General features: G+C 58.8%; 15 protein-coding genes across 16 annotated transcripts; 6 read left to right on the top strand and 9 right to left on the bottom strand.

The window, feature by feature from the left end:
- The first annotated feature begins 516 nt into the window (after positions 1–516).
- SDRG_09254 (hypothetical protein) lies at positions 517–1,429 on the top strand. The gene has a single exon (XM_008615173.1). It carries the CDS (start codon positions 562–564, stop codon positions 1,252–1,254), a length of 693 nt encoding a protein of 230 aa, XP_008613395.1. The 5' UTR covers positions 517–561; the 3' UTR covers positions 1,255–1,429.
- SDRG_09255 (hypothetical protein) lies at positions 1,364–1,987 on the bottom strand (the record flags this gene model as incomplete). The annotated part of the gene is made up of 1 exon (XM_008615174.1): positions 1,364–1,987. One exon carries the CDS (start codon positions 1,985–1,987, stop codon positions 1,364–1,366), a length of 624 nt encoding a protein of 207 aa, XP_008613396.1.
- A 215-nt stretch (positions 1,988–2,202) lies between these two features.
- Positions 2,203–3,461, bottom strand: SDRG_09256 (translation initiation factor 3 subunit I). The gene is made up of 2 exons (XM_008615175.1): positions 2,979–3,461; positions 2,203–2,922 (listed from the first exon to the last, which is right to left on the bottom strand). The coding sequence occupies exons 1-2, from the start codon at positions 3,376–3,378 to the stop codon at positions 2,345–2,347; spliced, it is 978 nt and encodes a 325-aa protein (XP_008613397.1). The 5' UTR covers positions 3,379–3,461; the 3' UTR covers positions 2,203–2,344.
- A 282-nt stretch (positions 3,462–3,743) lies between these two features.
- On the top strand, positions 3,744–4,840 carry SDRG_09257 (hypothetical protein). Its single transcript, XM_008615176.1, has 3 exons — positions 3,744–4,375; positions 4,436–4,544; positions 4,597–4,840. The coding sequence occupies exons 1-3, from the start codon at positions 3,803–3,805 to the stop codon at positions 4,767–4,769; spliced, it is 855 nt and encodes a 284-aa protein (XP_008613398.1). The 5' UTR covers positions 3,744–3,802; the 3' UTR covers positions 4,770–4,840.
- A 216-nt stretch (positions 4,841–5,056) lies between these two features.
- Positions 5,057–6,839, top strand: SDRG_09258 (CMGC/CLK protein kinase). The gene is made up of 5 exons (XM_008615177.1): positions 5,057–5,817; positions 5,865–6,003; positions 6,048–6,204; positions 6,254–6,429; positions 6,480–6,839. Exons 1-5 carry the CDS (start codon positions 5,126–5,128, stop codon positions 6,807–6,809), a joined length of 1,494 nt encoding a protein of 497 aa, XP_008613399.1. The 5' UTR covers positions 5,057–5,125; the 3' UTR covers positions 6,810–6,839.
- Positions 6,818–7,375, bottom strand: SDRG_09259 (hypothetical protein; the record flags this gene model as incomplete). The annotated part of the gene is made up of 1 exon (XM_008615178.1): positions 6,818–7,375. One exon carries the CDS (start codon positions 7,373–7,375, stop codon positions 6,818–6,820), a length of 558 nt encoding a protein of 185 aa, XP_008613400.1.
- A 286-nt stretch (positions 7,376–7,661) lies between these two features.
- SDRG_09260 (hypothetical protein) lies at positions 7,662–9,235 on the top strand. Its single transcript, XM_008615179.1, has 3 exons — positions 7,662–7,684; positions 7,735–8,772; positions 8,819–9,235. The coding sequence occupies exons 2-3, from the start codon at positions 7,755–7,757 to the stop codon at positions 9,172–9,174; spliced, it is 1,374 nt and encodes a 457-aa protein (XP_008613401.1). The 5' UTR covers positions 7,662–7,684; positions 7,735–7,754; the 3' UTR covers positions 9,175–9,235.
- SDRG_09261 lies at positions 9,176–10,576 on the bottom strand (the record flags this gene model as incomplete). Of its 2 annotated transcripts, XM_008615180.1 has the most annotated exons (4): positions 9,176–9,439; positions 9,506–9,957; positions 10,023–10,245; positions 10,301–10,576. In XM_008615180.1, 3 exons carry the CDS (start codon positions 10,574–10,576, stop codon positions 9,581–9,583), a joined length of 876 nt encoding a protein of 291 aa, XP_008613402.1. In that variant the 3' UTR covers positions 9,176–9,439; positions 9,506–9,580. The 2 variants fall into 2 exon arrangements, with proteins under 2 accessions (XP_008613402.1, XP_008613403.1); XM_008615181.1 differs by lacking the exon at positions 9,176–9,439 and having other exon boundaries at positions 9,450–9,957.
- Positions 10,577–11,194: 618 nt separating this feature from the next.
- SDRG_09262 (hydroxymethylglutaryl-CoA lyase, mitochondrial) lies at positions 11,195–12,510 on the bottom strand. Its single transcript, XM_008615182.1, has 5 exons — positions 12,353–12,510; positions 12,186–12,302; positions 12,054–12,134; positions 11,593–12,009; positions 11,195–11,541 (listed from the first exon to the last, which is right to left on the bottom strand). The coding sequence occupies exons 1-5, from the start codon at positions 12,449–12,451 to the stop codon at positions 11,299–11,301; spliced, it is 957 nt and encodes a 318-aa protein (XP_008613404.1). The 5' UTR covers positions 12,452–12,510; the 3' UTR covers positions 11,195–11,298.
- A 479-nt stretch (positions 12,511–12,989) lies between these two features.
- SDRG_09263 (hypothetical protein) lies at positions 12,990–14,633 on the top strand. The gene has a single exon (XM_008615183.1). It carries the CDS (start codon positions 13,184–13,186, stop codon positions 14,591–14,593), a length of 1,410 nt encoding a protein of 469 aa, XP_008613405.1. The 5' UTR covers positions 12,990–13,183; the 3' UTR covers positions 14,594–14,633.
- A 234-nt stretch (positions 14,634–14,867) lies between these two features.
- SDRG_09264 (riboflavin synthase, alpha subunit) lies at positions 14,868–15,906 on the top strand. Its single transcript, XM_008615184.1, has 6 exons — positions 14,868–15,109; positions 15,153–15,282; positions 15,334–15,375; positions 15,424–15,501; positions 15,554–15,655; positions 15,705–15,906. Exons 1-6 carry the CDS (start codon positions 14,877–14,879, stop codon positions 15,858–15,860), a joined length of 741 nt encoding a protein of 246 aa, XP_008613406.1. The 5' UTR covers positions 14,868–14,876; the 3' UTR covers positions 15,861–15,906.
- SDRG_09265 (hypothetical protein) lies at positions 15,903–16,822 on the bottom strand (the record flags this gene model as incomplete). The annotated part of the gene is made up of 2 exons (XM_008615185.1): positions 15,903–16,297; positions 16,348–16,822. The coding sequence occupies 2 exons, from the start codon at positions 16,820–16,822 to the stop codon at positions 15,903–15,905; spliced, it is 870 nt and encodes a 289-aa protein (XP_008613407.1).
- A 67-nt stretch (positions 16,823–16,889) lies between these two features.
- Positions 16,890–19,409, bottom strand: SDRG_09266 (hypothetical protein; the record flags this gene model as incomplete). Its single annotated transcript, XM_008615186.1, has 4 exons — positions 16,890–18,830; positions 18,879–18,975; positions 19,029–19,264; positions 19,320–19,409. 4 exons carry the CDS (start codon positions 19,407–19,409, stop codon positions 16,890–16,892), a joined length of 2,364 nt encoding a protein of 787 aa, XP_008613408.1.
- Positions 19,410–19,872: 463 nt separating this feature from the next.
- Positions 19,873–20,820, bottom strand: SDRG_09267 (hypothetical protein). Its single transcript, XM_008615187.1, has 5 exons — positions 20,621–20,820; positions 20,491–20,570; positions 20,372–20,434; positions 20,028–20,317; positions 19,873–19,976 (listed from the first exon to the last, which is right to left on the bottom strand). Exons 1-5 carry the CDS (start codon positions 20,763–20,765, stop codon positions 19,937–19,939), a joined length of 618 nt encoding a protein of 205 aa, XP_008613409.1. The 5' UTR covers positions 20,766–20,820; the 3' UTR covers positions 19,873–19,936.
- A 347-nt stretch (positions 20,821–21,167) lies between these two features.
- On the bottom strand, positions 21,168–25,589 carry SDRG_09268 (hypothetical protein). Its single transcript, XM_008615188.1, has 6 exons — positions 24,719–25,589; positions 24,568–24,671; positions 24,446–24,519; positions 24,095–24,403; positions 21,998–24,047; positions 21,168–21,945 (listed from the first exon to the last, which is right to left on the bottom strand). The coding sequence occupies exons 1-6, from the start codon at positions 25,569–25,571 to the stop codon at positions 21,217–21,219; spliced, it is 4,119 nt and encodes a 1,372-aa protein (XP_008613410.1). The 5' UTR covers positions 25,572–25,589; the 3' UTR covers positions 21,168–21,216.
- Between the last annotated feature and the right edge of the window lie 166 nt (positions 25,590–25,755).

The raw sequence follows: 25,755 nt of genomic DNA on the forward strand, positions 1-25,755 counted from the left end.
TTTTTACCTTCGTGTTGGGTATGAAAGAATCGTGCTAATGCCGGCAACGGGAGTACAATAATCGCTCGTCAAATATCGAGGTCAAATATGCCGTTTCAAAAATTTAGCTATTCAGATCGATATATTTGCTCCTGGCGTAGAGACTGCGCCAAATCTACCAGCTGATACAGAGCTGCCGCCGGTTCCTTTTTAACGACATCGTGGCTAGCATTCGTTAAGCGTCGTTATGTGGTCGAGGAGCATTCGCGTTCTAAACTATCAACGATGCCACCAACGATGCCGTAGTTGCGTGCTCGTATCCATATATATTAAACTAAAACCTGTTTATATTGATATACGGCTAAGTATGAGAGGTACAGCTCGCCATGTAATCGTAATATATATGCAATAATTTGAAAACCAAAACAGCGAAATATTTTAGCGCGACAAACATTCAGCGGTGGATGTTGGACACATGTCCGTATTTAATTGCATACAAATGGCAAGACCAAGAAGGTCGTTTTATTTCAGGCCGAGGCCAGAGCTCGCAATCCATTTGGAGATTTCAGGGACGCAGGCAGCATGGGCAACCTCGGCGCCAAGCCAAAGACGCTCAAGGAGCAGCTCCGCGAGAACAAGCGCGAGATCAACCGCGCAATCCGCGACCTCGACCGCGAGCGCACGGGCCTCCAGATGGCAGAGAAGAAGCTCATCATTGAGATCAAGAAGATGGCCAAGGAGAACCAAATCGCATCCGTGAAGATCATGGCCAAGGACCTCGTGCGCACGCGCCAGCACATCACCAAGTTTTACACGATGCGGTCGCAGCTTCAAGCCGTGTCGCTGCGCATGGAGACGGCCAAGTCGGCCGAGGCCATGACGTCGGCGCTCCAGAACACGACCAAGGTCATGAAGTCGATGGCCAAGACGATGAACCTGCCCAAGCTCAACAAGATCATGATGGAGTACACGCAAGAAAGCGAAAAGATGGAGATGCAGCAAGAGATGCTCGGCGATACGATCGACGATGTCATGGACGCCGACCAGGACGAAGAGGAAGAGGACAAGATCGTGTCCCAAGTCCTCGACGAGATTGGCATCGACATGTCTGGCGCGCTCCTCGAAGCGCCGTCGGTGCAAGTCGCTCCGACCGCAGCGCCAGCTACGGCATCGGCGAGTTCTCTTCCGCCGGCCCCCGTGGCCGCCGCTGAAGGCGGTGGCGACACCGCCGTGAGCGAGCTCGAGGCTCGCTTGAACAACCTTCGGCGATCGTAAACGTAGATTAGTGCTAATTAATGCAGAGTGAAAGAACACTCGATATCGACCTCAAACAGCTCGTTTTAGGAGGACGCAGCTGGCTTCCTACATGGCCACGCCCATGGCATTAGGCCATGTCCGGAATGATGAGGAGGTTCTTCGGAATCAAGTTGAATTGGATCGAAAAGTGCACAAAGCGGTGGCAGAGGTACGAGGTTTGCTCAAAGTGCTGGAACGCATCTTGGTGGTGGAAGTACGTGTGCGAGAAGATCCGGTACAATCGCCGGGCGACGCTCTGAAAGTACTGCGTCGCGTCGCGCGTGATGCTGACGCGGGATGGGAAGATGCGAGACGACGTGAGGAGCTGGTTCGCATTGTCGAGGGTGTGCACAATGTAGTCGAAGGCGCAGCACTCCTTCGGTGTCTTGTGGGCCGCACAGAGAAAGACCCAGTCGTCCGTGGCCTTCATGATCGTACACGACCCATTCGTGCACTCGCCATCGAGAAGCGCGACGAGGATGTTGAGCTCCTTCACGACCTGCCGGAGGTGCTCGTACTGCCAAATGTAAATGTCGGTATCCTCGGGCACGTCGTAGATCTTCTTGAGCGCGCGCGGGTTGGCCCGGATCTCGCGCTGGATGCGCTGCTCGACCTGGAACGGACCGTTGAAGACGTTGGCGTCGCTGTCGCCCCATTGAAAGAAGTCGAGGCCGCGCGTCCCGGGGCAGTTCTTCCCGACGAGGGCGTTCATGTCTGTGTCCCGCAGCAAATAAAGAAATGAAGAAATCCGGCCGTGCGCGGCCTTTTGATTGGCCAAAATGATGCGATTCGCGCGATGCCATTGGGCGAGCGCATCCACTTCGCTTTGCGTTACGTCCGGCGGCCAAGCTTGCCGCCGGTGCATCACGGACGGCGGCAAGTGAGCAATGGGCGAGGGCGTGACTGCGGTGGATGGGGCAGAGGAGGTAGCAAAATGAAACACGTATTATCTTGTTTACTATCGAGGAGCGACGGCGAGCTAACGACCAAAGTCCATTCGCACGGCCGTCGCCCGCGTCCATGTTGCGGCGGAATGGAGGGAGGAGCATAATGATAGGCGTGGTTGCGCTTACGCGTCACGCTCCAAGTACTCCTGGTCGAAATGATGTATTCTGACGTAGCCGTCCTCGGCGCCGCTCGTGTAGCTCTTGCCATCCGGGTGGAACGTGATCGAGTTGATAGGACCGAAGTGGCCCTTGACGCGGCCAAATTCTTCTTCGTACACCTGGTGGAAGAAACGCGCTTCGAACTTGCCGGCACGGCCCGCCGTGACCGTGACCGTCATGGCTTCCTGACCACCGCCCAAGACGACGTGCTCCTTGGTCGGCGAGATGCTCGCCGAGTTGACCGGGCGATCCGTCTCGTAGGTCTTGAGCACCTCGAGCGTCTCGACATCCAAAAGCTTGGCCGTGTTGTCCTTCGACGACGTGATCGCAAGCGTCTTGTCCTTGTTGAAGCTCAAGCTCGTGATAGAGCCGTTGTGAACCTTGTGCTCCGAGATCAAGGCACCCGTCTCCGGGTTGAAGAGCTTGACCATGCCATCTTCACCGGTCGTCAAGATACCCTCGTTCAACGGCATCCAGTACGCGCCCGTCACGCGGCCCTTGTGGCCGTGCTTGGTGATCGCGAGCTTGGGCTGCGACGACTCTACAGCATCACGAGACATAAGTGCCTGCTACAATCGTAGACTCTCGTTCACGTACGCTTCTCGCCGTTCTGCGCAAGGTCGTAGACAAAGACCGTCGCCGGGTTCTCAGCAAACTGATCGGCGACCGAGATGAACTGCTTGTCGCCGTGGGCAAAGTTGACGCTACGCGCCGAGCCCGTGTGCGTGAAGCTGAAGAGCTCCTTGCCCGTCTTCAAGTCCCAGAGCTTGACCGTGGCATCGGCGGCCGCCGTGAGGAGGAACTCGGAGTGGTACGAGATATCGCACGCCCAGACCGCACCCTGGTGGCCGTGGAAGGTGCCAATGCGCTCGCCGGTCGACGAGTACCAAAGCGACGGGACGTGGTCCTTGGCGACGGTGACGAGAAGATCACCCTCGCGGTTGTGCTTGATCATCGTGATCGAGCGCGAGTGGCCCTTGAGCAGGATCGGATGCATGTTGCTGCGCTAAGTAGACACGGGAACAAGTATGGGCGACTTGCGACTAAAACGCCAACTTGACTTGGTTGGTTCAGAGTCCCGTTGCTGCAAAAAATAATGTTTTGCCTTTTTCACGTCTTTTTCACGGGCTACATTGTATTTTACACGTATGTACGTATATTAGTACTGAGGTCGAGGCGTGGAAAATACATTTGCACGTGGTTTTCTGGGACAAGCAGCAATAAGCTTTTCAGCATTATTTATTTTAGAGGGATATCAATTGCTGCAGTATGTACCTCGCCCTGGCCACGCGCAACATCTTATTTCGGAGCGCGTGACATTTAATACACCGTGATACAAATACTTCGATAATAATTTAATTGCAATCAATCCACTGGAAAAGCCTCAAAACGCTGTGTGGTGGTGACAACGGAATTCCACGATGCAGCGCGGACGCAGCCACGAGCGCCGGGACCGGTCGCGGGACCGCGGGCGCAACTACGACAAGCCCCGTGACCGCTCCAGAGACCGGCGAGACCGCTCCGGCGAGCGCAGGGACAGAGACCGCTCCGGCGACCGGTCGCGTGCCAACGACCGCTCGCGCGACGACCGACCCCGTGACAACGACCGCCCACGCGATGGGGACCGCCCGCGCGATAGCCGCTCGGGCGATCGTCCTCGGGACCATGATCGGCCTCGTGATGACCGCGCGGGTGACCGGCCGCGTGAGAACGACCGGCCACGCGAGAGCGAGCGACCGCGCGACATGGGCAACCACAGCAAATATGGCTCGTCGCGCGACGACAACGGGTACGAAGAAGACGACTACCAACCACCGCAGGAGTCGACGGGACCGTGGGACTCCAAGGCCGAAGCTGAGAAGGACCCGAACTGGGCTCGCATCTACGTCACGAACTTGCCGGCGGGCACGACCGTCGATGAACTGCAAGGGATCTTTGGCGGTCTCGGCGTCATTGCCAAGGAGAAGCAGAAGCGCGGCTACAAGGACCAATGGGTACTTCTACCGCACCACCTGCGGATGTCAGAGCATCATCGCCGTCGGTCGTGTACGTAGCCCTGGAAGATCAAGATCTACACAAACGACGATGGGACGCAAAAGGGCGATGCTGTCATCACGTACGAAGACAGCAACGCGGCGCGCTCGGCGCCCGGCTTCTTCAACGGTATACCTATCTATCTGCTTGGCTCGACAGGGCTCATATGCTATCCTTGCAGGCAGCGACATTCGTGGTAACACGATCACGGTCGAGCTTGCTGGTAAGCCAGAGCCGCCTGTCGGTGGCTGGATGGGCGGCCCCGGCGGTGGTCGTGGCGGCGGTCGTGGTGGTGGCGGCGGTGGTCGATACGGCGGCGGCGGTGGTGGTGGCAGTCGCTACCGACCGTACTAGTCGCGCCCCGACAACTTCACTACCACAGATGATACGAATAACGCCAATACCCATGTCTCCTATCGTGCCCGTCCTGTGTCTTCTTCCTACGCCCATGAAGGCTCTTGCGCTAGCCACGTCAACGGCTCGGTCAACGTGTTTGACTGGTTCAAAGGCGGATGATTGCAACACTGTTCGAAGCGTATTTAAATTCGTGGTCTGGTGGCATTTTTATAAATAGATGCCGCCTTTTTCTGAAAATAGATAGGACAATGAGTGTGTGGCTCGTATAATAATAATCCACGCGACGCAGAAATACGTGGGGCTTGTGCATTTTATCGGTTTAAAATTGGCCACAGAAACCCACGCTGCTTGCGATGCGGAGAGACAGCCGCCGCCGAGACGAGCCGCGCCGCCGGAGCCGCAGTCGGCCACGCCGGTACCATGACCACCACCGCGAGCGACGTAGCAGCCGTGACTACGGAGATCGTCGGCGCGATGCACGAAGCCGTGATCGCGACTATGATGACCGTCGGCGCGACCACCACCGCAGCCGCAGCCGTGGCCGCCACGCGGACCAGAACCGCCACACAAACTACTCGCGCCGACAAGAGCGACGATCGAACTACAGCCCGCGCCGTAGCCGAAGCCACTCGTCGTCGCGCATGACGCATCGCCACTCGCGAAGGATGCCAAAGGGTGGGCGCAGCGCGAGCACGGACCACGGCCACGAAGGCGTGTGCCGCAGCGACAGTCGCGCGTACAAGGAGAAGAAGCGAAACATGAGTGACGACAGCGCGAGCCATGACGACACGATCGGCAGCTACGAAGGCAAGCCGGGCGACTGCATCGACAACCGGTACAAGATCATCAAGGACGCCGGCCTTGGCACTTTTGGCCGCGTCGTGCTCTGCCGGGACCTCGACCGCAACGACGAAATCGTTGCGCTCAAGGTCGTGCGCAAGGTCGAGCGATACTCGGACTCGGCCAAGATTGAGGCTGCAATCCTCAAGGACGTCAACGAGCGCGACACGAAGAACGCGTCGCTCTGCGTCAAGATGCACCGATGGTACGACCTCGTACCTTCCACTGTGTCCAATAGCTAACGTCACTTAGGTTTGAGTTTCGCGGTCATGTGGTCCTCGTCTTTGAGACGCTCGGGGGCTCGCTCTACGACTACCTCAAGAAGCACGAGTACAAGCCATTTCCAGTTGCCTCTGTGCGCGCGTACGCCTGGCAGCTCCTCACGTCCTTGGTACATCCTCGCTGTTCTACCGTGGATACTACGATCTTCATTAGTCGTACCTCGAGAGCATCTCGCTCATCCATACCGATCTCAAGCCCGAAAACATCTTGCTCTGCGACGACACCGAAGACCCCGCGTTGGCGCCCATGTCGCCCCGGTCGCGCCGCAACCGCCGCTGTATTGTGCCGCCGGCGTCGGACCGCGTCAAGCGTGCGCTTTATCCATATCCAAAGTGCCATCTTATCCATATCTTTTGTAGTGATCGACTTTGGTGGCGCGACGTACCAAGACGAAGCCCGCAGCGGCATCATCAACACGCGCCAGTACCGATCGCCTGAAGTCATGCTGGGCCTCGGGTGGAGCTACCCCTCGGACATTTGGTCCGCGGGCTGCATCATTGCCGAGCTCTACTTGGGCGAACTGCTCTTCTCGACGGTGCGCGATCTCCATTTTTCTTCTGTCCTATCTGTGAGGATCGGTCGTAGCATGAGAACCTCGAGCACTTGGCGCTCATCGAGCGCTGCATTGCGCCGTTCCCCAAGGAGATGGTCGAGCGCGCCGACAAGCAAGCCAAAAAGTACTTTACGTCGACGAGCCAGACGCTGCGCTGGCCCGAGAACGCGGCCTCGCAAGAGAGCATCGACCACGTCCGGAAGATGCGGCCGCTGCGCGAGATCATTGCGCCCGAAGACAAGGGCCTCCTCTCGCTCCTCGAAGGCATGCTCACGATGGACCCGGCGCGCCGGCTCTCGGCGCGCGACGCGCTCCGCCACGACTTCTTCACGGGCATTTCGCTCGACAATTTACATGCGTAAAATGCTGCTTATAAAGAATTCGTCTTCCCATGCTCGGCCATGACCCCTTGGAGATGCTGGACGTCGTGCTTCTGGCGATGCAGCGCGGTCTCGAGACGGCGGAAGCGCGCTTCCATGGCGAGAAAATCGTCAAACTCCTTCTCGAGCATCGCCGCGTCCTTGGCCGTGGCCTTGGCCGTGCTTCGCGTAAAGTCGTACGTGATGACGGCCACTGCGACAGCAAAGATGAAGACCTCGCCAATGAACTCGGTGCCCCGCTGCAGCGCCTGGTCGTCCGGGAGGTCCTTGACCCGTATCGAGACCCTGGTCATACTCGCGACCTGCACATGCGAGACGACGTTCCACCGGTGGATGCGCTGGCCCAGAGATGTGCACGCAGCCTTGAGGCGCGGGTGCGACTTGCCGAGCGTCTTGAGCTCATTCGCGATGGGCTTGGTTAAGAATCGGACGAGCATGCCACCGAGGTTCTCCAGCGGCAGCATGACCATGATCGTCGAGGTTCGGCTTGGATACGCAGGTCGACGGAAACAGAATACTCGCGTCCCATTGGTTAAAATCGAGCACATTGGCTGACGAGCTTGACTTGGCACACGTCCCTTAAGCCATCGAGCAGGCCAGTCGTCAACTGTTATACGCCATTTGCGAGCGTCAGGTACATATTCAGAGCAAACGCAGCTTGATTATATGCACACGCGGTAGAGAGGCAGATGATTCTTTGCAGCAAAAATTGCCGTAGGACACGGGTCGACTCGTAGTTGGGTGATTTTGGACATCGATTTATGGCGAAACCGAGCTTTGGCGAGCGTCCAAAAGCGCACTTTGTCGAGACGTCGTTCAACCAACCAAATGAACGCAAATAAGATCAACCACCAAGGGTAAGTCCATGGCGGCGCTCGCTTCCTGCCGATGGCTCATGGCGCAGTAGGAATCTATACTCGACGGAGCATGAAGCGACCTAGCAACAACTCCAAGAAGGGCGGTGCGAAGGCCAAGGGCGCGCCCGCGGCCAAGAAGGCCAAGGTCAACGACGCGGCGTTCGATTGGGGCGAGAACAACATTGCGTCCGATGCCGAAGACTCGGAAGACGAGGCCAAGGCGCCGGCCGAGGACGAAGAGGATCCATATGCACACGAGACGGCCGACGAGACGCGTGTGCGCCTCGCCAAGGCCTACTTGGGCAAGTTGAAGGACACGATGGACGAAGACGATGGCTCCGACGCCGAGGCCGACGCGCGCGTCTCTTCGCAGCTGGACCGCGACGTCCAAGAGGCATCCGGGAAGCTCTTTACGCAGGTCGCTGCCAAGTTTTCCGCGTTTGAGTTTGACGAAGAGTCGTCCAAGTACCTCTCGGGGCACAAGGCGCCCGTGTCGGCCGTCGCCGCGGCGGAAGACGGCAAGACGATCTACTCGGCGGCCAAGGACGGCTCGCTGCTCAAGTGGTCGCTCTCGGCCGATGGTATCACAAAGGTGCGCATGGAGCTGCCCAAGACCGAGGACGCTGCGAAGGGCAAGAAGGCCGTGCCAGACCACAAGAAGACGGTGTTGGCGCTCGCTGTGAGCTCAGATGGCAAGTTTGTTGCGTCGGGCGGCGTCGACAAGCTCTTGCATGTCTGGGACAGCGAAACGAGCTCGCTGCTCGAGAGCTTCTCGGGCCATCGCGATGCGATTTCTGCGCTTGCGTTCCGGAAGAAGTCGCACATGCTCTTCTCTGGGTCGTTTGACCGTACGGTCAAGCACTGGAACCTCACGGAAATGGGCTATGTCGAGACGCTCTTTGGTCACCAGAACGAAATCACGGGCATCGACTGCCTCCAGAAGGACCGCGTCGTGTCGTGCGGCCGCGACGCCAGCGTCCGCCTCTGGAAGATCCCGGAAGAGACCCAGCTCGTCTTCCACGGCACGGGCTCGATCGACTGCATCGCCATGGTCACGGACGAGTATTATGTGACGGGCGACGACCTCGGTACGTGATGACACATTGTACCGATCGGGGCACTAAGATGGCGCAGGTGCGATTGCGCTCTGGTTCAACGGCAAGAAGAAGGCGGCGCACGTCGTCCACGGCGCCCACGGCAAAAAGTGGGTCAGCGCGGTCGCGGTCCTTCCGCGCACGGACCTCGTCGCAACTGGTTCGTCGGACGGCTTTGTGCGTCTCTGGCGCGCGAACCTCCAGACGCGCAAGCTCGAGCTCGTGGCGTCGATTCCCGTGCCGGGCTTTGTCAACTCGCTCTCGTTCCCCAAGGACGGCCGGTACCTCGTCGCGGGGGTCGGCAAGGAGCACCGCCTCGGGCGGTGGGAAGTGCAGAAGCAAGCCAAGAACGGCGTCGTCATCATTGCGCTGCCGTCGCTCGACGACGACGCGTAAGCTCGACACGAATATGTCGGATTATGTTAGAAAAATAAGAAAGCCCCGCTTTGCATCACCAGTCCCACCCTTCCATAGCTGGCGCACGGCAGTGGACTGACTACACGTCGGCTGCTGCGCCTCTGTCTCGGCGGCAATGGAGGACACCGTGCAAACTCATATCGCGCTACAGCCGTGACCGAAGTACGAGCAGATCGCCCAACAACAACCAAGGTCCTGATCGAAGCGGCTTCAAGCCGCGCTTGGTGCGACCTTGGTGGTCCCGCTAGTTAGTATCGAGTGTCATTCCTTTTGTTTTGCTGCATCCACATGCGACAACAGGAGGACTTACGAGTGTGCACTTGGTGAAAAGTCAATGTACAAGCTTGTACCATCCTAACATGTTGTCCTAGTGTTATAACGTCGACTACATCGGGTTGTCGTCCCAGCACAGCGTTCGCTTGTCGTACGAGGCCGAGAGCGACGACTCGCGGTGGGCGCGACTCGATAGGACGCGGACGTGCGGCGCCTCGTGGATCGAGACGGCGAGCGTCGATGGGTCGACTTGCGGGTGCACGATCTTTGCGATCCGGAACGCGCCGTCGCCGTTGTGCTCGAGAACCACAAACTCGGCGTTGTGGAAGTTTTCGAGCGCTTCGTACTCGGCGATCGTGTACCGAAAGTAGCGCATGAGGAGGATGCGGATCGTGACGCCGTGCGCGACGAGCACGTAGTTTTGCTCGGCCTTGCGCATGAACATGCGATGGAGCGACTCGAGGAAGGACGAGATGCGGTCGTAGACATCTAGTGCACAAGTACTCTGAGCACTCCTCCTTGTGATGATAATGGCAGCATTCTCGTTGTCGTACCGGCCGGCGACTCGCCGCTCGGGAAGCGATAAAAGAAGCCGCCAAACTTGCGGCGCTGGATTTTGCATTCGCGGATCTGGTCGGGATTTTGAAAGTTGCCAAAGTCCTGCTCGCGGATGCGCGGCTCCTCGGTCCATGGGATGTTCGCTGCGGCGTCGCCCCACGCCGCCATGATCTCTTCAAAGGTCTCAATCGTGCGCGTGCACGGCGACACGATGCAGCGCTACGGGTGTAGGATCAGAGACGACGAGCGCAGCCGCCGCTAGGAAGGGTCGTACCATGGACTCGTCGCCGATGATGGCCTTGATGGCCTCGCCCGCAGCCCGCGCCTGGCGCTTCCCGAGGTCCGTCAATGGCATCGCGTTGTCGGGCACGTCGCGGTACAAGACCGGGTTGACGTTGCCTTCGCTCTGGCCATGGCGCACGAGAATGATGCGGTGGGGCAGCTTCTTGCGGTTGCGGCTGCGCGTGCATCTTCGCGAACTCCAGATGCGCGTGAGGAGGAGTGTGATCGCGACGGACGCGGCGACAACAGCAAGGTCCTTGGCGCCCATGGCAAAAAATTAAATACGCGAAAACCGCCGGCTCCATACAAACGCACAAAGAACCGACGGCCACGCATTTATATTTATTTACACGGGTCATTAGGGCACGCCGGAAGCATGGAGGAACATGCAACGCTTGTGGTAGGTTGACGCTTGCGCCATGTACATCACAGACCCATCCCACAGCAAAACATTGCATCGCGTCTTGAAGAGGTTGCTTGAAGCAGAGATCGTCGCCGTCGAGGCCGCAGCGACATGCGGCGTGAGTCGCCTTCAAGCCGAGGACAACAGGATGAGACTGCGAGCTTCTATGCGGGCGGTCCAGTCCACATCGTGGATAGCAAGCCGGCGTCTTTGTGTCTCTTGTTCAAGACGTGGCGAATGGCGCCGCTACAGCCACGACGGCGGGGCTATGATGCCGGTACCTCGTGTCCAGCCTGCTACCTACTACCTTGGCCACTTCATGGGCTCAGCTCACGGTGGTCGTAGCCAACCTCATTCCTTTGGAGGCGACTAGAAGTACTTTACCGCGGTCCACCCGAGCCAAGTATGCAGCCAGCTGCACCGTCAGCTTTCATGTCTTGCGGAGCGGCGGCCAAGATGCACAAGTGCGTGTTGACAAGCGCAGAGCGTGCAGAATGATGACAGTGTTGCTCTTGGGTTATCAAGAATATTCGGTCGTTGAGCATATACCCGGTGCGCTGTGACGCAGCGATCGTCCAGCACGCGTCTTAGAGCTTGGACGCCAACGGCTTTTGGAGTGCGCGCGCGGCCTTGGAGCTTGTCGGGCGGTCGAGCACCGTCGAGATGAAGCTTCCGGCCTCCATGACCTTGGCCAAGTCGACGCCCGTCTCAATGCCGAGACCATGCAGCATGTACACGACGTCTTCGGTCGCCACGTTACCGGATGCGCCCTTTGCGTACGGGCACCCACCGAGGCCCGCGACCGCGCTGTCGACGACGCTCACGCCTTCCTACGACCATGTTCTTCAGGATGCAATCACAAGACAGTCGAGACAGCGAACCTGAAGCGCGACCAAAATGTTGGCCAGCGCCTGGCCGTACGTGTCGTGGAAGTGCACCGCGAGCTGGTCCACCGGCACCACCTCCTTCGTTGCCCGGAGCATCTCCAAGGTCGAGCCCGGCGTGCCAATGCCAATCGTGTCGCCAAGCGAGATCTCGTAACAGCCCATGTCGAGCAAGGTCTTGGCGACCTTGGCCACGACCGCCGGGTCGATCGGCCCTTCGTACGGGCAGCCGAGGACGCACGAGACGTAGCCACGGACACGGATCCCGAGCGACTTAGCCTTCTCGCACACGGGCTGGAAGCGCTCGAGGCTTTCTTCGATCGAGCAGTTGATGTTCTTGCGGCTGAACGACTCAGACGCAGCGCCAAAGATTGCGACCTCCTGCGCGTGGACCTTGACGGCAGCGTCAAAGCCCTACATTTCCAATCAGATCTACGATCCGCTTATTGTCATCGCACCATGAGGTTCGGGGTCAAGACAGGGTAGAAGACGCCTTCCTTGCGCTTGATCTGCTGCATCACATCCGAGTTGTCGCCCATCTACATGGCAGCAGTATGATAATGCAGCGGCTGTGTGTGGTGCTTGTCTACCTGAGGCACCCACTTGGGCGAGACAAACGACGTCGCTTCGACCACAGGCAGACCAGCATCCGAGAGCATGTTGATGAGAGTGACCTTGTCGGCCGTCGAGACGACGGTCTTCTCGTTCTATCGGCGCTCATCCCGTGAGCCTTATGCAGACAATTGCAGGTACGTACTTGGAGCCCATCGCGCGGACCGACTTCGACGATCTTGACGTAGCTCGGGTAGCTCCGCGTCGAGAGCGCGCGGCTTCCTCGGGCAAGGCGGGTGAGCATCCTGCACCAGATGAAAGGCCTCGAAGTGTGGGGCACGAGTGGGCGTTCGAGCACTTGAAGTTCGTGCTTGAAGTACCACCCTACGCGTATCCGGATAAAACAACCGGACGTTTTCCGCTCCACCTTGCACAGGCAGCTTTCACAGCCACGATGCAGTATTCTGTGCATCAGGGATTGAGCCCGGCCACCTCAAGGCGACATTAGCTTCAGACAACGCTGGTTGCAACAGCACAACCTCGTGGCTATTAAAGGGATATCGCCAAGTCAAAGTGCGAGGCTAGCGCTGAAGGACCGCTATCGCAGTGACCGCTTTGATGCAGCGTTTGATCGATCGAGTAAAGACGCAACATTCTAGTTGACGAGCACCTGCATCCCGTCGCCTCAACATGCCTTGCGTAAGCCTTCGATGCCCAACCTGGATGCCTGATGCAATCCTAGATCGCCACGTCACGGGCGCCATGTCAAGTGCTGAACCTGAACCGCGCGCACTTGGCGCGCTCTCTCACACATGATATATTTAATTTTAAAAGGAGGAAGTTTCCAGAGCGCCCTTTCCAGGGTGCAACTGGGTGAAGCATCGCCGCGACAGGGAGAACCCATGCTCTGTCTACGGAGCGGCAGCAAATAGGAGAGACGTGGAGCGTCATGGCCATTTGAATCGTGATCCGGATACTAATCGTTGAGGCGATCGGTCCATGTGCCCCACTTTTCGATTTTCAGACTCTTGCACAAATGGAAGATCGGATCGACGGCATTGAGATTGCCGTTGTCGACTGCTCCAAGTACCTCCACCCGTCCTGCGACGAATATGCATTCTGGGTGTGCATCGGCACCATCGTTGGCATGCTTCTCGTCTCTGCCGTCATGGCCGGCATGCTCATGGGGTACCTCTCCATCGACAAGCTCAACATCCTGATATTGACGATGGAAGGCTCGGACGTCGAGAAGGCCCAAGCCAAGAGGATACTGCCGATCATCAATCAGAGCCACAACGTCCTCGTCTCGGTCTTGCTCGTCAATGCCGGAGCTCTCGAGGCGCTGCCGATTTGGCTCAACCGCGTCGTGCCCGAGACAACCGCGATCCTCATTTCCGTCACCTTTGTGCTCCTCTTTGGCGAAATTCTTCCGTCGGCCATCTTCACAGGCACGTACCAGCTTGCCATTGCGTCGGCGCTGGCGCCGCTCTGCCGCCTCGTCATGCTGCTCATGAGCCCGATCGCGTGGCCGATCGCGCGCGTTCTCGACGCGCTCATCGGCGAAGGCAACGACGTGACGCGCTACAAGCGCAAGGAGCTCAAAGCGCTCATTCGCCTCCAGCAATCGCTGCCGCAAGCGCTCGAGCTGGCCGAGAGCCTCCCCATCACCAACCCTGTGTCGCCCGCCGCGTCAGTGGCGTCGTCATCGGCGTCTGTCTCGCCGGGGACGTGCACGGACCTGCATAAAGAGGAGGTCGCCATCATCCACGGCGCGCTTGACATGTCCAACAAGACTGTAAATGACATTGCGACGCCGTTCGAAGACGTCTTTATGCTGGACTGGGAAGCCCAACTCGACTCGGAGCTTATGGTCGACATCCTCGCATGCGGCTACTCGCGGATTCCTGTCTTCCGTGGCCACCGCGCCAACGTTGTCGGGCTCCTACTCGTCAAGCGGCTCATCGTCATCGACTCGGACGTCAAAAAGCCAATCAAAAACCTCACGCTGCGCAAGCCCATCCTTGTGTCGCCCGACCTTGGCTGCTACGCGCTGCTCAACCAGTTTCAGCGCGGAAAGGGCCACTTTGCGCTCGTGACGGAGCAAGGACCGTACATTGAGGCGTGCTGGAAGGCCAATATTGACGTCGACCGCACGCAAGCGACCATCTCTGGTATCGTCACAATCGAAAACATTCTCGAGGAGCTTCTCCAAGAAGAGATCCAAGACGAGACCGACGTCGTCGACTCGTGCACGGGCCACGGCAACTCGGAGCGCCGCCGGGCACGCCTTCGCGAGGCGGGCATGATCCGCGCCGCCAAGGTCTTCAAGGCCCTCGCGGCGCGCGCTCGTCGCCGCCTCCGCCTCCGCCCGCAAGCGCGCCGAAGCGCGTCGCAGATTGCGCACGAAGCCACGCCGCTCTTGACGCCACGGGCGACCGAGCTCTAAGCCACGTCGACATGTAATCCAACCTTGGCATATCGTCAATATTCCATCTCAGGTCGTGTCAAAGCACGCAAGAGCGGGCGATACCTCACCTACCTACCTGCAGCGCTCACAGGGCAGACGAATAAGACGTTCTGGTTGACAGCTAGAACTTAGTACTCGACATCTCGAGATGTTGTTGCGATCTTCACCCTCTCTGGCATGTAACCGGACCCCACGGAGCATCCGGATAGCGTCCCAAGTTCGCGAGTTCGGGTGGATTCATTTTCAAACTTGACAGCGAAGCATGTTCACGGGCATCATTGAAGAGATTGGGACGTGCGTCGCCCTCGTCGAGAAGCATGACATGGTCATGTGGGATGGCACGGTCTCCAACGGCGTCGAGCTCGTCGTGCATGCCAAGGTGGCCTTTGACGGCGCCTACATTGGCTGCTCGATCGCGATCAACGGCACGTGCCTCACGGTCACGGCCATGGACGAAGCCGCGGGCCACCTCAGCTTTGGCGTCGCGCCCGAGTCGTACGGTCTTATCGCCTCCGCTTAAAGCTTATGGTCCACGTAGGCTGCGCAAGACGAACCTTAAGAACCTCAAGGCCGGCGACAAGGTCAACGTTGAGCGCGCCATGGGTGCCCACGACCGCAACAGCGGCCACTTTGTCCAAGGCCACGTCGATGGCACCGGCGACATTCTTGTACGACTAGGCTGGGCTGGCTAGCTTCTAAGTGTCTCATGCGAGAAATAGGAGATGACCCGTGAAGGCGAGTCGCTCTGGGTCAAGATCAAGGTGGGCGTGCCCAGAGATGACTTTATCTGTACGCGTCTGTACTTGTAGGTCGACCGTGCGCTTCTGAGCTACATCATTCCCAAGGGCTTCATCGCCATCGACGGCACGAGCCTTACCGTGTGCGAAGTACGCTGCGTGTTTCTCTTGTCGCAGCGCATTCACTGATCATGTCATCCAGGTGGATACGGTCGCGGGCTGGTTCAACGTCATGCTCATCACACACACGCAAGCAAGCATCATTTTGCCGACAAAGAAGATTGGCGACGCCGTCAACATCGAGGTATCCTCATCCCGCCTCTTGCAAACGCTCTAGATATGCACACGGCTAGGGCGACGTCATGGGCAAGTACGCGGCCAAGTCGACGGGCGCGCTTCTGACGCGCCTCGAGACGCTCGAGCAGGCGCAAACCAAGTCGCTTCTCGCGGCGGCGATCGTCGGTGGCGCCATTGGCGCATGCGTCGCGCTGGTCGCCACGCAGCGCTAAGAGCTTTATATTACAACATGGCACACATCGTCGTATTCATTCTCAATGCGGCAGCGGCGGTAGCCTTGACTCGTCGTCGTCATGCACCGCGTCGGCGGCGCTGCCGTACGCTTTGCACGTAAAGCTGTTTTGGAGCTTGGGCAGCGGTCCTTGCTTGGTCGGGGACCCGTCGTCCGCGGGCTTTTTCCCGCTCAGCGCCGACTTGTACGGCGCCTTGCGCTTCACGATGAGCATCGACACTTGGTTCTTCTTGTTCAAATTGGCCAAATCGTCCTTGCGCTTGCTGGATATTGTCAACGTCGGCTTCTTCTTCCCTGCTTGCGCTTGGAGGGACGGTGGTGCGGCGGCGGCGATCGCCTTGGACTTGGTCGTCGTCGTGAGCGCTGCCGGGTCCATCGGCTTTGGTCGCTTGACGACACTACCCTTCTTGGCATCTTCTACACAAGGCAATATCATGATGATCAAGCGTAGGAGGTAGGTGGCGTACTGGCTTCGTCGTCGAGCGACGAGGCGCCGAGGTAGCTCTCGAGGGACATGCCTTCAATGTTGGCCGTGTCGTCCTTCTTTGGTTTCTTTGGCTTGTCCTTCTTGGGCGCGCCCGTGAGGTAGTCGCTGAGCGAGAGGCCGGCGACCGCGTTCGTCGCCGCCGGCTCGGTCTCGGTCTCATAGTCATCTTCGTACACGTCGTCGGGCGGGTCGTCGTCGTCGTGCATGGCGCAGATCGGGATCTTCTCGTCCGCATCCAAGGCGTTCTCGTCGTCATCGTCGAGGCGGGTCATGACCATGGCGTTGTCGGCGGGCTTGGTCTTCTCGAGGAGCTCGGACGTCTCCTTCATGGCCTCGACGCTGTAGTCCTTCTTGCTGTTAAAGTATGCGTCGAGCGAGAGCCCTTCGCCCTGGTTGACGTCGGTCGTCGTCGTCGCGTCGTCGGCCTTGGCCTTGGTCTTCTTCCGGAGCCCCATCGCGAAGAGAGACGAGCAGATCAAAATAGCGCGTGAAACTTCCGATATATATTCCTCGAAATACTGGCTAGCCAAAGAGGACGCGCTTAAAGTACTCGCCAAACTGCTGGCCGCCCACGTCGTCCTGGCCCTTGATGACCGCGTGCAGCACCATCGGCGCCTTCTCGACCACCGTCTCGGCGAGGTAGTACTTGCCGAGCGTGTCTTGGGCGTAAAAGAAAAACTTGTACTGCGGCCCGACGTCGCCGGCCGCCATGGTCAGAATGCCGTGGCCGCCAAACGCGCGCTCGATATCCGCCTGCGCTGGAATGCCCGGCATCTGGAGCTGCACCTGCGCCACGACGCGGAGCGTGCCCCAAAGCTGCTGGAAGGTACCAGCGTCCATCGTCGGCGTCGGCAGCAGCTGGAACGGCGCGGGCGCCGGGGCTGCGGCGGCCGCTGGCGCACCAAAGTCGAGCATGCCAAGCAGATCGACGGTCGCCGACTGCGGGCCGCGCGGCTGGGGCGGCGACATCATGGGCGCTTGCTGCGTCGGCGGCGCGTCTTCGTCCGAGTAGCCGCCTTCGTCGTCGTGGTCGTCGTGGTCGTCGTGCTCGTCGTGGACCGTCGCAGCGATCAAATGCGACGGCGCCACAAAGGTTTCACTCGGCTTGTTGTAGACCACCGCGAGCGTATTGAACTCTTTAAAGAGCTTTTCCTGGAGGTCCGTCTCGACCATCTCAGCAAACACCTCGACAACCTCGGGCTGGAACTGGCGCACGATCGTTGCGGCCGAGTTGACGTCCTGCGAGAGGAGCCGGTAGTAAAAGAGCGCGCGGTCGCGCACGTCTTGGTTGGCCGTGTCGTTGACGCCGGCAGTCAAGAGGCGGCCGAGCATCGACTGCATCTCTGGAGGGCGCTTGAAGAAGAGCTTGAGCGACGCAGCGAGAAGCTCGAGGAGCACGACCGGCGCCGGCTCGTCGCCGTAGCTGTCAATGAGCTTCTCGAGCACATACGGGGCGCGGCGGAGGTCTTGGCCAAACTCGCCAAGCATCCAAATGACCGCGCATTTCGCGGCTGCGTCGTCGACCTTGGGGATGATGCGCGGGAGGACGTCGAGGACGTCGTGGACCTTGTGCGGGAACTTGCGCAGGAGGTCCTTCATCACGACCAGCGTCTCGTCGCGGACGTAGTCGAGGTTGAGCTCGAGAAACTCGACCATCGTGTCGACGATCTGGTCGTGCATGGCCTCGAGGCCGTCAACGCCAAACGTGTTGCCGACTGCAATCTGCGAGATGGCGCGCACGGCGCGGCGAGAGAGCTCTTGGTCGACGTCGTTGACGTACTCGGAGAGCTCGGTGACGATGTCGGCCACGCTGTGGCTGTCAGCGATGCTGCTGAGGATGTCGAGCTTGACGTACTTGACGTGCGACGGCTCGTTGTAGCGGATGTAAAACTGGCGAAAGTCGGGCGAGAAGACGCGCGGGTACTTGCCGACCATGAGGAGGATGTGGTGCAGCACGCAATAGTTGAGCTCGTGCGACCCGCCGGCCATGAGCGTCAGCAGCGGCTGGCGCATGCGCTCAAACACTTGGTTGTGCACCTGCGGCATCTTGATCGTGAGGTTCAGAAAGCACTTGGCCGTCCCGAGCACGACCGCCGAGTTGGAGACGCGGAGCGACGGCTCGAGGATGTTCATAATGTTGAAAATCTCTTCTTCCGACGTCGGCTGGTACGTGCTCACGACGTGGAGGATGTTGCACTGGCCCCACTCGTTGAACTCGGAGATGCGCGTAAGCAGATGCATGATGATCTGCTGGTTGACCGCAATGCCGCCTTCGTCGGCCATGATCTCGTTCAGCGCAACCAAGCAGTTGGACACGACCTGCGGGTCGCGGTCGCGGATCATGTTGTAGAGCGTGTCGACCATGTCACTGTCCTTGATGAGGTCCTTGTTGAGCGAAAAGACCTTGAGAATGCCAATGACGCCCGTCTTTCGGACGTATGCGCTCGTGTCCGTGAGCGAATGCTGCATGTCCCGATGAGATGCCAAGAATCTTATAAATCAGGTCTGTACCTGGAGCGGTTCATGAATGTACTCGAGAATCGAGTCCAACCGCAGCGAGCAGAGCGACCGCAGCGCGAGGCCACGCACGAGCGGGTCTTCGTTGCGGCTACGCAAATACCATGGTGAGCAACCGTCCATGCGTCTCATGCCATCATGTACCAATCGTTGAGGAGCGTGTTGATGCACATGATGGCCAGGTCCGAGTTCTTGTTGGCGTAGTTGGTCAGGTAGTAGTATACCATCTTCTTTGTGATAATGTCCTTCGTGTCGACGCACAAGACCATCTCGCTGAAGATGCGCGAGACGTCGATGCCAAGCGTCATGTACGCAATGACCTTCTTGATGATCTCACGCTTCTTCTTCGGGTCGCGCTCGACCGTGACGTCGCGCAGCAGCTACACAGATTCGTGGTTTAGCCCATGATGGCCTCGGGTATGAGGCCGCGCCTACGTTCTTAAGCTCGTTCACTTCGCCCTTCTTGCGGTCCGAGAAGTAGTTGGGGTTGGCGCCCTTGGGCTGTGGTGGCGGGGGCATCGACATGGCAGGCAGCGGCTTCCGTCTTCCGAGGGGGGCTTCAGGCCGAAGATTTTATACTGGCAGTAACACGTAGCCTCGAATCCTCTGAAATGGCATATATTGGCGTCGAAACCCTCTGAAACATGATATTTACCAATTCTATTTCACATGTTAACCTTGGAATTTGTATGTGGAATTGGCTCTCAAAAAAAGGACGTCGGCCACAACACGCGATCTTGCGGCCACGTGGGGCGCGGACAGCGCGACGCCGCCAACCGCGACCTCATGGCCGGCCAACCATGGGCAGGGGCAGACTCGGTCCATGCATGCGATCTACCTGGACGATACCTACATAGACGAGTGCGTGCCAGAATGGCTCTGGGACGAGGTACATGACCTGCGGCGGTACCACCATCGACCTCGAGTAATCCCGTCGATATCGCATGACGATTGGCGCTAGGTAGATGGACGAAGAAGAAGAGCGCAAGGAGAGACAACGATTGCCGTGGCATTTGCGGTTAAAAGATCTAGTGCACAACCAGGCAATGTGATTAGCGTCGTCGGGGCATGCTACCACGGGCAGCCTTGGGGCTACAGCAGCATGGCCTGCATGAGTAAAGAAAGGAAAAGTAGAGTAGGTACCGCATGCCACGGGTCGGGAAGCCCGTGGGGTCTTCACGGATCATCTCGGTCGTGTCTTCGAGCGTCGACGGCAGCGGAAGGTTGCGCTCGACGCGCTTGCGCAGCCACGAGCGGAGCGCATCGAGCTGCTCGTACGAGCGCATCATGTTGTTGATTTCCTCGACGGGCTGACCACACTTTTCCGAGACAATGCGCTTGACCTTGCCGTTGATGAGCTTCGGGTCGTTGCGCACGTTGGGCTCAAACGCCTCCATGATGGTCAAAAAGTTCTTCATCTGCTGGATCTGGGGCTACAGACAGCTCGGCCATGAGCCTTCACGAGGATGATCTATGTGCATGGGTACCATGGACGAGACACCGGGCATCATCGACTTCCAGCCCGAGACACCGCCATCGGCCGCTTGCTTCTACTCGAGCAAGATCGTGGTGAGGAGGTATGCCCTGCAAGGCCATGCGCAGGTACCTTCATCTGGTCGTAGTGGTCTTGCAGCGTGTACGTGGGCGTCGTCGCGAGGTACTTGACCTGGTCCATGTAGGCCTGGGCTACACAGGCGAACGTGCGCTTACTCCACGTCATGCGTCCATGCACATACTCTGCTTCTCGTTCTTGCGCTCCTCAAGCTTCTCGGAGACCTTCTCCTTGAAGCCCTGGAAGATGCTCATCTCGCGGGCAGGCGCATGGAAGCGCGGGCGGAGCACGGACGCGCGGAGGCCGGTGAGTACGTTGCGGAAGGCCATGAGAACGCGAAAAAACCAATCACTGGTCCATGCCTTGATTTTTATACGCCCTCGCATTGGTCCATTAAATTTTATATTTAACCAATCCGATCGAAGAGCGCCACCGTGTCTTTGCGCCAAATTAGCTTCACCACGCTTCGGGCCTCGCGGCACCAAACGGCTCGCAACGAACATGCCGCTCACATGATCGTTGGCGATAGACTAACACGACCAATGTGATATCTTAGGCACCTCAGTATTATAACCACTGACCATGCGAGGTTGCCTGCCGGTACCCCATGCCGGTACCCTAATCCCGGTCGGCGCGCAACAGATGAGCCGATGCGCCAAGAACACGTCGTCCCGCTTGAGAGCAAGCAAGCAAGGTCAACCTTAGGTATCTCTAGTAGAACCCATCCAACAGTGTGTCCACATCGAGCGTTGTTCATTGTACAGGATTAAATATCATAACTTAGCCGATGCTAATGACGTCGCCCATCATGCCCGCCGGCATGAGGTTGCTTGGCGAGTCGTTGGCGCTGCTCGTCGGCGGCTTGGTGACCCACGCGCGGCGGCGCACAAGCGAGAAGATGCGCGAGCACGTGTGGTCCGGGAACCGCGTAAAGTCCGTCGCGTACACCCAGCCTTCTTCGTCGCAGCCGTCGACGCTCATGTCGACCATCATCGTCACGGTCGAGATCTCCTTGCGCGTCGCAAACTTGCCCGACCGGTCGCTCCAATGTCCGCGGTCCGACGGCAGCAAGTGCCCGCCAAAGCCCACGAACGGCTGGTAGCGCTGGTTCTCGTACACAACCGGGTCGCCCGAGCTCAGAATCTCTTGCAAAAACTCCGTGTTCCAGCGCCGGTGCTTGACCTTCTTCGTCAACGGCTGCTTGTGGAAGAGCCAGTTGACGATGGCCGCCGGCTCGTCAAAGGCAAACCCGCGGTACACTGGCTGCTCCTCGGCGACCGTCGCATCGGGCGTCACCGACATACGCGCCACGTCGGCGTGGTTGGGAATCTGATGCAAATGCGGCATGAGCCACTTGACATGCGGAAACTCAATGGCGCCGAGGGTGCTGATCGACGGCTCCGACGCAGGATGTTGCACCGCGGCTTGGACCATGTCGAGCAGCGTCGGCTCAAACGCCCGCTTGTACGCAACGTAAAACACGTCTTTTGCATAGAGCGCAGCGACAATCTACGACCACATATGAGACATGTGGCTTGACAAATTGAAACATTCGACGTACGAGGAGCTGGATGAGCCATGGCGCACCGAGACCAAACATCCACGGGAACGACGACTGCGACGTCGGGTCTTGGAGGCCGACATAGTCGATTGCAATCTCAAACCCGTACAGCATCGCGAGGCTGGCCGCGACCGAGACAAACACAAAGACGTTCCACGAGTTGATGAGGAGGCAGACGCGGACCGTCATGTACAAGCACAGAATCGTCCAGCCGAGATCCCCGAGGTTGAGGACGCTCGACGTTTGGCCGTCCGGCGTGAGCGCGTCGCCCGCCCAAATCAAAAAGTACAAGACGCCGAGCGAGTCGATGAGGCCGAGCAGCATCCACTGCCAAAAGCGACCGTATGAGAAAAGCTCACGGCACTTGCTGTGGTAGAGCTGCGGCACGGCGAGCGCGACTTCAGCCGTCACGTCTTGGTCCCAGATCGCGTAGACGCCAATGGGCAGCGCCGTGAAGAAGAGGTTGTAGCCTTGCTGGATGAACGCCGGGTAGATGAGCGTGCCCGAGAATGCCGTGAGGTTGAGCATGTACCAAAACATGGCGAGGCAGTACACAATGTTCTTGTAGTACGTGTAGTAGATGAGGTTGGAGATGCGCGTGTAGTTCCACCGACCGTGCACGAGGAGGAGGCGCGCGAGGAACCGGAACTGGCCAATCGCAAAGTCGCTCGTGTTGACCGCGTGCCGCCCTTCCTCGCCCGCAATGCCAATGCCGACGTGGGCGGCTTGGATCATCGGCACGTCGTTGGCGCCATCGCCGATTGCAAGCGTCTTGGCCTCGTCGCAGTTGACGTTGACGAGCTCGACCAGCTGCGCCTTTTGGCTCGGCGAACACCGGCACGCAATCACGACGCGGCAGAGAAGCGCGACGCGGAGGAAGTGGAGCGCATCCACGTGCGACGGGTTGTCATGCAAGAGCCACGAGAGCGACGCGCCGTCAATCACGATCGAGAGATCCCGCGTCCCAAACGACGTCTCGAGCACGTGGTGGTAGATCTCATCGAGGTGCCGGAGGAGGCTGCCGCGCGTCGGGCACCGCTTGGCGTTGATGACATAGCGCTCCATGTCGTTCGTCAAAAGCGAGCACGCAAAGCCAATGTTGATGGCCGTTTCTTCCATGTCGCCTGTCAGCACCCAGAGCGCAATGCCGGCTTTCGAGAGGAGCCGGATGGTTTCCGGTACTTCGTCTTGGAGACGGTCTTCGATCGCCGTCGTGCCGAGGAGTGTCAGTCCCGCCTCCATCTCGTTCTGGAGCTTCTCGACCGCACTTGCATGGTCTTCTTGGAGCACTTGGGCTTGCTGGTACGTGTTGTGGAAGGTCTCCCACTCGTCCTTTGGAATCGACTTGGCCGCAATCACGAGCGTACGGAGACCTTCGGTCGCAAACGCTTCCAGTTGGCGCTCCGTGACCGCCTTGCACTTGAGGTTGGATGGCGCGAGGCGAGGAAACACCGTGCTGTCGGCGCCTTTTGTCAAGAGCACAATCTCTTCCCGGTCCATGCGGCGCACGACCACCGACATGCGCTTGCGCGTGCTATTGAATTCAAACACTTCGAGGATCTCGTAGCGCTCGGGCGCGTCGTCGAACGGCGTCTTGATCGCAATCATACCCGGCGTCCGCTCGATAAACTCAAAGCCAAAGTACTTGGCGCCGCTCACGAGCGCTTGTTCGTCCGGCGACGACGCAACGTACGGGCTCTTGGTCGCGTCGTCGTGCTTGAGCTCTAGCAGCACACTGTGGCAGAGCGCAAGGTGCCGGAAAAAGTTGCACACGGCCTCTTGCTGCTCGACGCCGCTCGCGCCATAAATGTCTTGGACGAGCTGCGGGTCGGTAAAGTTGACGTGCGGGATCGACGGCGTCGCCATCTCGTCGGCCGGTGGGTCGTCGAGAACGACCACGTCAACACCACCCCGACCGGCTGCAATCGCGGCGCGGCCGATGGCGGTCGTGCCTTGGCCATACGTCACACCGCGAATCGAGCACTTGCGAAACTCCATTTGGTTGCAGGTAATGGTGCCCGTTTTGTCTGAGAAGATGTGGGTAATGTGGCTACTCGGAGCATGAGCACAGAAGACATGGCACATGAAGATGCGTACCCGAGCTGCTCGTTGAGACCCTTATTGCGGGGCTGCATGCGCATGTCCCGCTCGGCATCGTACATGTGCATGTCGCGCGCCATGAAGTAGCCCTGGAGCGCCTTGACCGTCGTGATCGAGACATAGAGCGTGATGGGCACGACGGTCGCGAGCGTCGTGAGAAAGTAGAAGAAGGCCGTCACGAACGGGTTGTCGACACTGTTGCCGAGGTACTCGGGAAGGAACGGACTCGACCACTTGGTGTACGAGATCGCCCCCGAGAGGCAGAGCACGAGGAGACCGAGCACGATCACAAACACTTGGTTGTTGCTACACACCATTTGAGCTCCTGTATGGTGGAAAATGGCGTACGTCATGGTGTCGAGCGTCGACTCCTTGTCGCTGTTGGGCTTGAGACCTTGCATGATCTTGGTGTCAAAGCCCGCCTAGGATTGCACTGAGTGGGCTCATTCGAATGAAGCAAAAGAGCGCACGTGAAGGACAAAGGCGAGGACGCGGTCTGTGTTGCGGACCTTGCAGCCGCGCCAGAGCATGTTGTGGACAGAGATCGGCAGCGTAGCGTCTTCGTCGTCTGGATCTATACCCGCATTCCCAATGAGATTCCCGTCGTACGTCAGCGCATACCGTCGGCGATATGGACAGCGCCGTGGTACTTGTGGATGTCGGCGTTTGGCTCTTCGTTTTCAAACTTGAGGCTTTGGAGTCGCTGGCCGTACTGATGCGTCTCGACGGCGAAGCGCTCTTGGAGCACGGCTTCACGGAGCTTGAGGTTTGTCTCGCCGTCCAAGCTCTTGGTCTCAATGTAGCACACGCCGTCGTTGCCCGTCGCAAGGATCACGAGGTCGGCGGGCGCGACTTCCTTGTCACGGACCTCGACGCAGTCGCCAACGCAGAGATCCTTCCATGCTATGCATTCGAACGTGCCCGTTTCGCTCTGGTACCGGCGGCACGGCGCGCCGTTGGTTTCGTCGTCGGCTTGATGGCGCTGGTGGTCTTCGACGGCGGCAAAGATGCCATCGATCACGACGACAATCGCGAGGGGCAGAAACTGCAGCGGGACGCCTTTCGTGGGTGAAATCGCCGGAATCATCTGCAGCACGCCAATCATGAGAAAGTAAAAGTTGGCCATCTTCCGGAACGTGCGATACAAGAAGACGGGCATGAAGCTCCACCACGTGTAGTACGACGTCTTGATCGCGTTCGACGTGCCGGGAACTGGGCCCCCGCCGGCGATCGTGTTGTGGATGATGCTCGTGTCGGCGTCGCTGGACGCCTTCTCGAGCGTGAAGCGCGCCTCGAGGAGCTTCATCTCGAGCGCGACGCTCGCGCTGACCGAGCGCGCCTTGGCCATGACGTTGCTGCTCATGGTCCGGACGCGCGCTGGGACGCTTGTCGTGCGCGCGAGGCCCGGCGTCTCGGGGATCCTCCGGTACGACTCGTCGCCGGCCGCAGACAAGGACGACGTTGATCGGAGCATCGAAGTTGAGGAATGTTCGAAGCGTGGATAATTAAATTGAAATTCGATGATTTTATTCGCCAATCCTTCGGTGAAGCGGCGTGTCGCAGAGATTGCTGCGACCGGGATAACCGTCGTCATGCCGCCTTGCGATAGCGTGATCATATTGGCCGCGCCGCATAATAATATTCCGATTGTGCAATAT

This window comes from Saprolegnia diclina (genome assembly GCF_000281045.1).
Source record: "Saprolegnia diclina VS20 unplaced genomic scaffold supercont1.29, whole genome shotgun sequence".
NCBI classification, from domain to species: domain Eukaryota; phylum Oomycota; class Saprolegniomycetes; order Saprolegniales; family Saprolegniaceae; genus Saprolegnia; species Saprolegnia diclina.

Coding starts and splice junctions, on each gene's coding strand:
- SDRG_09254 (XM_008615173.1), top strand. CDS start 562: ATGGGCAACCTCGGCGCCAAGCCAAAGACGCTCAAGGAGCAGCTCCGC.
- SDRG_09256 (XM_008615175.1), bottom strand. CDS start 3,378: ATGCATCCGATCCTGCTCAAGGGCCACTCGCGCTCGATCACGATGATC. Junction 2,923..2,978: donor TGCGCAGAACGGCGAGAAGC/GTACGTGAACGA, acceptor GTGATGCTGTAG/AGTCGTCGCAGCCCAAGCTC.
- SDRG_09257 (XM_008615176.1), top strand. CDS start 3,803: ATGCAGCGCGGACGCAGCCACGAGCGCCGGGACCGGTCGCGGGACCGC. Junction 4,376..4,435: donor GCGGCTACAAGGACCAATGG/GTACTTCTACCG, acceptor TCGTGTACGTAG/CCCTGGAAGATCAAGATCTA. Junction 4,545..4,596: donor GGCGCCCGGCTTCTTCAACG/GTATACCTATCT, acceptor CTATCCTTGCAG/GCAGCGACATTCGTGGTAAC.
- SDRG_09258 (XM_008615177.1), top strand. CDS start 5,126: ATGCGGAGAGACAGCCGCCGCCGAGACGAGCCGCGCCGCCGGAGCCGC. Junction 5,818..5,864: donor TGCGTCAAGATGCACCGATG/GTACGACCTCGT, acceptor AACGTCACTTAG/GTTTGAGTTTCGCGGTCATG. Junction 6,004..6,047: donor GGCAGCTCCTCACGTCCTTG/GTACATCCTCGC, acceptor GATCTTCATTAG/TCGTACCTCGAGAGCATCTC.
- SDRG_09260 (XM_008615179.1), top strand. CDS start 7,755: ATGAAGCGACCTAGCAACAACTCCAAGAAGGGCGGTGCGAAGGCCAAG. Junction 8,773..8,818: donor TGTGACGGGCGACGACCTCG/GTACGTGATGAC, acceptor AAGATGGCGCAG/GTGCGATTGCGCTCTGGTTC.
- SDRG_09262 (XM_008615182.1), bottom strand. CDS start 12,451: ATGCTCACCCGCCTTGCCCGAGGAAGCCGCGCGCTCTCGACGCGGAGC. Junction 12,010..12,053: donor TCTTGACCCCGAACCTCATG/GTGCGATGACAA, acceptor TTGGAAATGTAG/GGCTTTGACGCTGCCGTCAA. Junction 11,542..11,592: donor ACATTTTGGTCGCGCTTCAG/GTTCGCTGTCTC, acceptor ACATGGTCGTAG/GAAGGCGTGAGCGTCGTCGA.
- SDRG_09263 (XM_008615183.1), top strand. CDS start 13,184: ATGGAAGATCGGATCGACGGCATTGAGATTGCCGTTGTCGACTGCTCC.
- SDRG_09264 (XM_008615184.1), top strand. CDS start 14,877: ATGTTCACGGGCATCATTGAAGAGATTGGGACGTGCGTCGCCCTCGTC. Junction 15,283..15,333: donor ATGGCACCGGCGACATTCTT/GTACGACTAGGC, acceptor TGCGAGAAATAG/GAGATGACCCGTGAAGGCGA. Junction 15,502..15,553: donor CGAGCCTTACCGTGTGCGAA/GTACGCTGCGTG, acceptor CATGTCATCCAG/GTGGATACGGTCGCGGGCTG.
- SDRG_09267 (XM_008615187.1), bottom strand. CDS start 20,765: ATGGCCTTCCGCAACGTACTCACCGGCCTCCGCGCGTCCGTGCTCCGC. Junction 20,435..20,490: donor ACCACTACGACCAGATGAAG/GTACCTGCGCAT, acceptor TTGCTCGAGTAG/AAGCAAGCGGCCGATGGCGG. Junction 20,318..20,371: donor TGCCCGGTGTCTCGTCCATG/GTACCCATGCAC, acceptor AGCTGTCTGTAG/CCCCAGATCCAGCAGATGAA.
- SDRG_09268 (XM_008615188.1), bottom strand. CDS start 25,571: ATGCTCCGATCAACGTCGTCCTTGTCTGCGGCCGGCGACGAGTCGTAC. Junction 24,404..24,445: donor TCGACGCTCGACACCATGAC/GTACGCCATTTT, acceptor AATGGTGTGTAG/CAACAACCAAGTGTTTGTGA. Junction 21,946..21,997: donor CATGGCTCATCCAGCTCCTC/GTACGTCGAATG, acceptor ATGTGGTCGTAG/ATTGTCGCTGCGCTCTATGC.